Source organism: Triticum dicoccoides, chromosome 2B (assembly GCF_002162155.2).
Source record: "Triticum dicoccoides isolate Atlit2015 ecotype Zavitan chromosome 2B, WEW_v2.0, whole genome shotgun sequence".
NCBI classification, from domain to species: domain Eukaryota; kingdom Viridiplantae; phylum Streptophyta; class Magnoliopsida; order Poales; family Poaceae; genus Triticum; species Triticum dicoccoides.
Genome location: NC_041383.1, coordinates 638,956,475 through 638,966,927, shown reverse-complemented (window position 1 = coordinate 638,966,927; position 10,453 = coordinate 638,956,475). Strand labels below are relative to the sequence as shown.

Sequence of the window (10,453 nt, the reverse complement as noted above, 5' to 3'; positions counted from 1 at the left end):
GTTAATTAACTCTGTATAGATTTGAAACTAACTCTGTTTAACCCACTGTCCATGACAGGTGGGTCCCGCAGGTCAGGTTTGACCTGGGCCGGGCGGTTTGACTTGCTGACACAATAGTGACATCATGCTGACGTCATCATTCCATTTCTGTTAATTTTAAATAATTCTAGAAATATTTTTAAATCTTTGAAAAATCATAGGAAATAAACCGTAGCTCGGATGAAAAAGTTTTATACATGAAAGTTGCTCAGAACGATGAGACGAATCCGAGCACGCGGTCCGTTCATCCGCCACACGTCCCTAGCATAGCGAACATGCAACCTTTACCCTCTAGTTCATTTGTCTCACAGACGTCCGGAACCGGGAGAACTTTCCCGGATGTTGTCCCCCTTTACCGGTATCGTGTTACCCTGCGTTAGAACACCTCTAGCACCGCTTATTGTCATTTTATGCATATGTTTGCATGTATTTACTGTTTCTTCCCACTCTTCTCTCGGGTAGACCCTGAGATCGCTGCTGATGCCACTGTGATCGACTACGTCACCGACGACCCTCCTTCTTGTCTGAGCAACCAGGCAAGCCCCCCCCTTTGATCATCCCAATATCACCCATTCTATTCTCTCATGCTTGCATTAGATTTTGCTACTGTAATTGATTGCTCCTATTTTGATGCATAGCCTGTTTTTGTACCTGCTTATTGTTATCTACCTGCTTATCCTAAACTGCTTAGTATAGGTTGGCTAGTGATCCTTCAGTGACCCCCACTTGTCCTTGTTGTCCCTGCTTCATCATCGATGCCTCGATCGACGTGATCGATGACTAGAGCCCGACACCTCACATCACATCACGCCCCTTTAGTTGCTCGACTCTGTAGGGCTACTATCGAGCGCCGAGGGTGATCCCTCATAACGCACTCATGATGATAATTCTGTAGTGTAGCTATTCGGTCGTGGTCATCGAGGGTGATTTCCTCTTTCACCATTCCCGATACGGCTATGTCATTCAACACCTCAAGTGTGAACCTCGAGGGTGGTCCCTCTTACGTTCACCTTGATCATTACATTGAGTGGAATCCTCCATGGGTGATTCCTCGGGTTTTCCCCTTGATGTTTGGACACACGGTTACCTTGACTTTACTTCAGACCATTGTTGAAGTCGGGTCGACCCTAAGGGGTACCCGCGAGTTGATGTGAAAGTCGAGCGGGCCCGTAGAGCACCCGCGAGTTTTCCACGTGGCACGACCGGGCAGTCTGGGCCCTTGCCGTAAGTCCATGAGACAGGGCGACGGTGTCACCTTATCGTGAGTCTCTGCTCGTCTCCGCGAGCCCCCAATGCACTAACTGGTTGGGTATTTGTTCTAAGTTGGCCTCTGGCCTTTACGCACTAACCACCACATGAGAATAGATATGGGCCTCGACGTCGTGGTATCAGCCGAAGCTTTGTCAGACGTCCAGTTCAGCAGTGCAGCACGGCTGGGCCGACACCATCCTGTAGTGGTGGAGCCTGGTCCGCCCTGCTCGCAACGACCCGGAGTGCAACGGGCGATGGGCCCAGACCCCGGAGTGCTTAGGAGGTAGACCAGCGGGGACCTCTCTGCTGAGCCTAGGTAGGGCTGCGACGTGTTGATCTTCCGAGGCCGGGCATTGACCCCAGAAAGGTGTGTCCGACCAGAGTGATCGAGCGTGTTGGGTAACGTGGTGCACCCCTGCAGGGAAGATATATATTCGAATACCGTGTCCACGGTAATGGACGTTCAGACTTATATCCTGATCTTATATAACTAGAAATGGATACTTGAGACATGTGATGGATATGTGGCTCCGGGATTACTTTCTCGTAGGGAGTCGAGGAAGGATCTCTGGGCGTTGGTTCTACAACATGTTTGTTAAATTATAAGGTGCTATTCTTTACTCTTCTACATGCCGCAAGATGTTCGGAGCTGCTTGAAGATGCTAGTCTTCGTTAGGCTAGGCCTTCCCCTCTATTCTGGCATTCTGCAGTTCAGTCCACAGATACAACCCTTCCATTTGATACCAATGCATACTTAGTATAGATCTGATGCTTGCGAGTACTTTGGATGAGTACTCACGGTTGCTTTGCTACCCCATTTCCCCCTTCTTTCTTCTTCCCGGTTGATGCAACGAGATGGTGGATCCCTGAAGCCAGATGCCACCGCCGATGGATGCTACTACGTGAAGATCGCCGACGACCAGGAGTAGTTAGGAGATCCCAGGCAGGAGGTCTTGCCTCTTCGATCGTTGTTGCTTTTGTGCTAGCCTATTTAAGACATCCTTGTTTAACTTATGTCTATACTCAGATATTGTTGCTTTCGTTGACTCTTGTGTATCGAGCTTGTATTCGAGCCCTCGAGGCCCCTGGCTTGTAATATAAAGCTTGTATTATTTTGATTTGTGTCTAGAGTTGTGTTGTGATATCTTCCCGTGAGTCCCTGATCTTGATCGTACACATTTGCGTGTATGATTAGTGTATGATTGAATCGGGGGCGTCACAGCATGGTTGTCGGCGGCGTACTGGGGGAGGGCGAGCTGCTCCTCTGTTAGGGAGGCTCACACGCGGTTGACCTCGGCGGCGAAGAAGGCGGGGCGCACCTCGACGCCGGGCACCGGGGGAATGGGGACGCCCCCGTTGCTGAGCCTCCACCCCGTCGGCCCGACGCGCATGTCTGGTGGCGCCGGGATGTTCACCTCGAAGAGCAGCTAGGCCTCCCACTCGTGGAGCGAGCGGCGGCCGAAGCCGTTGGCCGCCGCCGTGTCGCCGGGGAATCACGCGGCCATTGGGCTTGGTAGAGAGGGAGAGGGGAGGGAAGAAGCGTTGGCGGGCGGCTGCGCACGGGGAGAGAGGCAGAGCTCGACTGCGGTCGGCTGTTGGTTGGTGTGTCCAGAGGCGAAGGAAGCCACCGGTTTATATAGCCCGCGCCGTGTGTACACGTGGCATGATGGGAGGCGTCGCGATGTCGCCCGTGATGAGGAATCAATGGCAAGGCAGACCGACGACAACCTTGTCATTGATTCCACGCGGGAAACCGAGGCATTCCGACGACGACGAGGCACGCGTCGCTGACTCGGCGGACCCGCGGCTCTTTCGCGCAAAAACCACTCGGCCCGGCGCCCTCGGGCACCCTCGGGCGCGCCGGGTTCGGCCTGGATCCGCCGGTGCTAATTTCGGTCCAAGCCGACGAAAAAGGGCTCCTGGAAATGCGACCGAGCCGTTTTTTCGATGCCGACGCAAAAATCACCCGGGAGGCGTGCTGGGGACGCGGCTGAAGATGCTCTTATCTTTTTTGAGAATCGAATGTTCTTATCTTTAAACGCGGAGTGGAACGGCAGAACGACCTCCAAAGCTCCAACGTAGCACAAGCAAATGCCCACATCTCCGCCAGGTCACCGATCCGCACCACCAGCCTCCCACCGCATCACACCTTCTGATCGCAATCCAACGGCCGAACTCCAACATCCCACGGATCGACCCAGCAGAGAGCAAACACCTCCCGCTTCCAACTCCCGAAAATTTCGGGCTTCCCTCCCAACTCCTCCCTATATAAACCCGTCACCTCCGATTCCCAAATCCACCGCAAGCTTCAACATCCACCTCCCGAGTCCCTTCTTCTCCCAAATCGAGCGACGATGTCCGGGCGCGGCAAGGGCGGCAAGGGGCTGGGAAAGGGCGGGGCCAAGCGCCACCGGAAGGTCCTCCGGGACAACATCCAGGGCATCACCAAGCCGGCGATCCGCAGGCTGGCGAGGAGGGGCGGCGTGAAGCGCATCTCCGGCCTCATCTACGAGGAGACCCGCGGCGTCCTCAAGATCTTCCTCGAGAACGTCATCCGTGACGCCGTCACCTACACCGAGCACGCCCGCCGCAAGACCGTCACCGCCATGGACGTCGTCTACGCGCTCAAGCGCCAGGGCCGCACCCTCTACGGCTTCGGAGGCTAGATCTGTAGTGGTGCCAGCAGCGGTGCAACTTCCTCGTTTGCTCTCTGTGATGTGTGCTGTGGTAGATGAGACTTACTGGTTTGCGTGTGTTGTTGTGTTCTGTCTTGGGGTTCAGTAGGCTCTGTAATAGCTTTGTTCTGTTCAATGCAATCAGTTCGATTCTGAATCTTGACGAAAAGCTTCACTGTTGAATTGTATTTTGCTTTTCTAAAACTGACTGATTTGATCTGTTTATATCGCGTCGCTGTACTGAATAAGTCTTGTATTTGTTCAAGCATTTGACACTCGTTGCTTCCCAGTTTAGATGCTATAGCTATACTGAATCAGTCTTTCATTTGTTCAAGTATTTGAATCTCGTTGCTTCTCATTTTATTTTAGATAGTATGTCTATAAGGGGATCGTTGTAATACTTCCTCTCAGGTAAGCACATCGTCCATGTTTTGGTTTGGCTTGACTGCGGAATGAACTGTGAGCTTTTCTATTGTTTTCAGTGGTCTGTTTCTGAACGTACATCAATCCTTTGGAGCAACCATCAGAGTTGATATGGTACATACAAAATTAACAAATGCCTCTAATACGTAGAACGACTATCTGAGGCTCCGCGTTTTTTCCCCGTCCTAATAACAGTACCATCGCTTTGAGAATTGTACATTAGAGATAATATTCTTTTCCTAAAAATCTTGTTTCTCACTGGGATATACAGTGCAACCAACTCATAGGTTGTTTCTCTTTTCTTTTTGAGAAATTGTAAGGTGCTATTAGTCAATTCTCTGGAGCAGGGATTGCTCGTGTTTTGCCAAATTCGCTTGTGACGAAACATTGCTAGTCTACTCTACATGGTAAGGCAAGTGTTGGGTCTTGCGGCTGGCGGCACCTAGCTGGTAGGAGTGTTGAGTTGTAGTAACTGCTAGCACCAAACTTTGTTTCTATCAAATGCATCAAGATACAAATCTTTTGCGCCTTTTTTCTTCAATAATTCCTTTTACCAAATCTCAAATCTTTTGGTACAACGATGACATGGCCCAAGTGACGACATCATAGGATGGGCTACAACCAAGGGAAGAGAGAAAGGTTGAACGTGTCCGACAACATGGGAAAGAGAAAAATAGTAAGAAGATGACATCATAGAGAGTACCTCTCCTTGGGGTGATTGTGGTACAAACCAATAGATTCATTCCATTTTCTCTATGTGGACAACTTGAGACCACACAATTCAGCTGGGTCCATAACTCATGCCCTAAGAAGGAGCTCTTTCAGAGAGAGTGAATTGACGCCACTTTCATGTATGACACCGGCACCATTGTGGCATTCTTCCTTGATTTAATAAACTAGACATTGTGCATCGTAATGATGCAGAGGCTAGAGGCTTTGTTTCTCCCAAAATAATAACAAGGAAACATGTCAATGACAACCAACGATCTGAGGTAATTTTGCTCTCTCTAAAGTTTACCACTTTAAGATAGCTTTATTTTTCTCTCATGAAAATCTTGCTAACAACCATTGGCGGAGCATCAGCGGGACCAAAGCCCCCCCTTGCAAGAGAAATATTGCAAAGATGAGCTCTTGTTAAGCATAAACTCCCTGCTAATCTCCCACCCTCTCTGATCTCTCTAGCTCTTTTGTCCCTCCTTGAATTTCATTCATGCTCCGCCACTTCTAATGACCAAGGAGCTAAAACGAGTTAATATATAGGAATTTGCCAAAGTTTAGCCACATAGCTCAACAGGGCGCACACTTTGCTGCCATCGCCCTCATTTATTTGTTCTCAACAAATGGCATTGGCTGCGAGCCTAGACACACGTAAAGATTTACTCCCTCGATCCATATTAACTGTCGCTGATTTAGTGCAAAGCTGCACTAATTCAGTGGTAATTAATGTGAATAGGAGGGAGTATTAAGCATCTCTATAACATACCTACCACCTCCTTTCGGTTTATAAGGCTTGCGCGTACCCGTAGATCTATAATTTGACCAACAGAATATTGAGTTGTATAGTCTAAAATTTGTACCGTTAGACAATAGGCGGTTTGTAGTTTCTAATGATACATTTTTTGTGATATATAACTTATATTATGTTGGTCTATCTACCAACCTAGAGATACACGAAAGCCTTATAAACAGTAAAGGAGGTAGTAGTTCTTTTCCCTTTAGGACCTGGAACATTTTCCACCCTCCCACGAAACCTCCGGAGCTACGATGGCGGCGGCGGTCTACCTCCTCCTCGGCGAGATAATAGACCCCCTCCCCTCAAATCTCTACTTCGACGATAGGAGGGGACAATGACCCCTTTTCGACCAGTGGTGGTAGGGTTAGGTTTTTAGATTAGGTTTTTGTCCCAACCTTGATGGTGACACGAGGGTGTCGTCGATGACATGAAATATGTCATTTCCATTTTGTCCTCATTTCATGGTGCTACTTTGAATCATTGGGAGACACATGGAGGATGGTATGTCTCCATGTCGGGTTGTCCGTGTTGAGGTTCTCCTTTGCAGATTTGTCCAATTTCAGCAACAAAGCCGGGTCCTTGTTTTTGTGCACCTTTTGCATAACATTATTGACATGTTGGAAATTTTCCTGGATCAGTTAATTTTTCTACAAAGGCCATCTACGAGCAAGGGACAACAACTTACAAACAATCTTTTGCGATAGAATGCATAAAGCTGGTTGGCCGATAATCCTTCACTCTTGTAGCATCACAAGACTTGGGCAGAAGGACAATTGTTCCAATTGTATGTATGTGTATAAGAGGTAATCTCATCATGTTTACATAAGACAAGACATGGATCAAATCTATTCCATTCTATCTCTCCAAGTAAAGACTAACATGTAAGAGCATCTCCAACCGGATCCCCCACTTTCCCCCCTAAACATCTAGGCGGACAACCCAGACACCAGTTGGACCAGAAACAACCACCCAACAGGAACCCACAAATGTAGCTCATTTTCCTGGCTGTACGGCACCCCTAAACCCATACCATATGTCAGTGCGGATTTGAGGCCACCTCGATGCGTTGGACACACGCGCCACGTCAGATCCAGCAGGCCGGACCCACTTCAAATGCCTCTTAATTGTCCCAAACACTCGCCCGACTGCATCTCCGTGTAGCTCTGCAAACGTTCCCAACCCACGGTGTGACCACCATTGCCTCCATCCTTCCAGGACATCCTTTGTCGCCCTGGATCTAGTCGCTGCTTGGACTAAGCCCTGGTACTTTCTAGTCCGCCAAACATACACCTTGCCTGCCATGTGATTGGCAGAATGTCGGGGCGAGTTTTTAGATTATTTTGACCATTTTTTAGGCAAATGATGGATTCATCAAATGAAGAGTTTCATTACAATGAGCTCGATGAATTCATGTTCAAGGAGCTCATTGATTCATTGGATCAGATGTCGATGACGACGAAGATGCTGACATGATGGTGATGATGAGTATTTAGGAAGAAATGGATAAGAAAGAGGAGCATGTTCTCAACTTCAAGGGTTCGATAAAATGTAGGATATTATGCTCTCCTATGCATAATTTCATGACTGCTTGGAGGATGCTTCCATATGGTACAACCAAAGATGCCATTGATGAGATTGTCCAGATCGAAAAGAGAACATGCATTGATGCAAATGTGACATTTTCCTGTGATGCAGTGAAGGCGTTTGGATCAGAGTTCCTAAAAGAACCAAATGCCAAGGACATAGAAAAGGTATTCACAATTGGAGCATCAGGATGTTCTTAGGTATGCTCATGTCGGTCGATTTCATATGAGGGAGAGGCATAAGCTAACATACTTTCTCTTCTTGGATCATATGCACTTATGATTGGAACTCTAGCAAGCATCTGCAACTACTAAAGATCATTAAGGTAAAACCCAACCATAGCATTAACATATCAACTCCCCTTTATCCCATATGCAACAACCCCCTTACTCGAGTTTATGCTTTTGTCACTCAAGCAACCCACTATAAGCGAATCATGAACGTATTGCAGCACCATATAGCGGGAATCCCTCACGCCTGCGCGACATGGAGGGTGCAATAGGACAACACCAAAATAAAACATACAACTCATACCAATCTAGATCATCAATCAACCCAAAGACAAAGGATATCTACTCAAAACATCATAGGATGGCAACACGTCATTGGATCATAATATGTGACATAAAGCACCATGTTCAAGTAGGGATTACAGCAGGGTGTGGGAGAGTGGACCGCGTAAAAGAGATGAGGATGGTGATGATGAGGGTGATGTTGATGAAGACGATCACCGCAGCGATGATTCCCCTCTTGATGGCACTCCGGCGCCACCGAGAGAGAGGAGGAGAGGTTCCACCCCTTGTGCTTCCTCCTCTATGGCCTCCCCCTGGATGGGGAGATGTTCTCCCTCTGGTCCTTGGCCTTCATGGTGATGATGGCCCCTCTGAGATCCTTCCCCATGGCCTCGGGTGATGATGGCCCCCTCTGACAGGGTGCCAGAGAGGGCCTAGATTTATTTCTTGTGGCTACAGAGGCTTGCGGCGGCGGAACTTCCGATCTCTCTTCTGCTCTAGGGGTTTTAGGATCTATAGGAAGGGTCAGCGTCAATTTCACGTCAAGGGGGCCCACGGGGAGTCCACTAGGCAGGAGGCGCGCCCTCGGGGGGTGGCCGCGCCCTTCACCCTCATGGTGGCCTCGGGACTCCCCTCTGGTAGCTTTTTGTTTTAGTATTTTTTATATTTTCCAAAAATATTCTCCGTTGATTTTCAGCGCATTTCGAGAACTTTTATTTCTGCACAAAAACAACACCACGGTAGTTCTGTTGAAAACAACGTCAGTACGGGTTAGTTCTAATCAAATCATACCAAAATCATGTAAAAATATTATAAACATGGCATGAATACTTCATAAATTATAGATACGTTGGAGACGTATCAGCATGCCCAAGCTTAATTCTTGCTCGTCCTCGAGTAGGTAAATGATAAAAGAAATAATTTATGAAGTGTGAATGCTAGCAAGTGCATAAGTTTGATCAATGATAGTTTCAATCACTTTTTCTAGCATCATTATATATCATAACAGTAGCTCAACTCATAAAACTTCTCATGATCAAGTAACAAGCTATTCGCATGTTAAAGTATAGATCATAATCTTTCTTGAAAACTAACAAACTATGTTCTCAGTCATCAAACGATTGCAATTCATCTTATTTTCAGGAAGGGTCTATGTAAGAGCTTTGATTCAGCAAACTCCACATACTCAACTATCATTTACTCTTTCACAATTGCTAACACTCATGGGATATTTATGGGTTCAAAGTTTTAATCGGACACAGAGAAAGACAGGGGCTTATAGTTTCGCCTCCCAACCTTTTACCTCAAGGGTAATGTCGACAATAATACTTTATGAAAACCTACATCCAAGTGGATATATATATATATCCGGATCACTCCAACACAAAGTGCTTACCAAAGGAAAAAGTCTAAAAAGGAAAGGTGATGATCACCAAGACTCTTGTATAAGGGTAGAAGATAAAAGTAAAAGATAGGCCCTTCGCAGAGGGAAGCAGAGGTTGTCATGCGCGTTTATGGTTTGATGCACAAAATCTTAATGCAAAAGAATGTCACTTTATATTGCCGCTTGTGATAAGGACCTTTATTATGCAGTCCGTCGCTTTTATTTCTTCCATATCGTAAGTTCGTATAAATCTTATTTTCTTCGCACTAACAGGTCATACATATTTAAGGAGCAATTTTTATTGCTTGCACCGACGACAACTTACTTGAAGGATCTTACTCAATCCATAGGTAGGTATGGTGGACTCTCATGGAAAAACTTGGTTTAAGGGGTGTTTGGAAGCACATGTAGTATCTCTACTTGGTGCAAAGAATTTGGCTAGCATGAGAGGGAAAGGCAGGCTCCACATGTTGGATGATCCAAGACAATATAACGTCTATTCGGATATAGGAAAACATAATCCATTAAGTTGTCTTCCTTGTCCAACATCAACTTTTTAGCATGTCATATTTTAATGAGTGCTCAATATTACAGAAGATGTCCAAGATAGTATATTTATATGTGAAATCTCTCTTCCTTCAATATTCTTTCATGAATTGTTCAAGTGACCAATTCTGCATTTGCTAACTTTCAATAAATTTACCACCTATACTTATTATGTGTGAAGTCATTACTCCCCATAGTATAAGCATATGAAACATATATAAATTCAGATTTATGATATTCAACTCATTCAACCATTTACTCATAGGATATACGTGAAGCACATGAGTAAATGAGAAACTACTCCAAAAAAATATAAGTGAAGACAATGAGTAGTCAAATAAATAACTAGCCATGGGAGGACTCTCTCCTATTCAATATTTCAGATCCAATGATTTAATATTAAAGATTTCAGATCCAAAGGTTTATTCATACAACAAGTAAAATGAAAATACACTACAAGCAAAACACATACCATGTGACGAATAAAAATATAGATCCGAGTAAGGTATACCGATGGTTTTGAAGA

At 46.2% G+C, this 10,453-nt stretch overlaps 1 protein-coding gene across 1 annotated transcript; it reads left to right on the top strand.

The window, feature by feature from the left end:
* Positions 1 to 3,592: 3,592 nt before the first annotated feature.
* Positions 3,593 to 4,148, top strand: LOC119365317 (histone H4). The gene has a single exon (XM_037630938.1). It carries the CDS (start codon positions 3,645 to 3,647, stop codon positions 3,954 to 3,956), a length of 312 nt encoding a protein of 103 aa, XP_037486835.1. The 5' UTR covers positions 3,593 to 3,644; the 3' UTR covers positions 3,957 to 4,148.
* The last annotated feature ends 6,305 nt before the right edge of the window (positions 4,149 to 10,453 follow it).

Bases quoted from the DNA above. Each gene is read 5' to 3' on its own strand.
- LOC119365317 (XM_037630938.1), top strand. From the start codon at position 3,645: ATGTCCGGGCGCGGCAAGGGCGGCAAGGGGCTGGGAAAGGGCGGGGCC.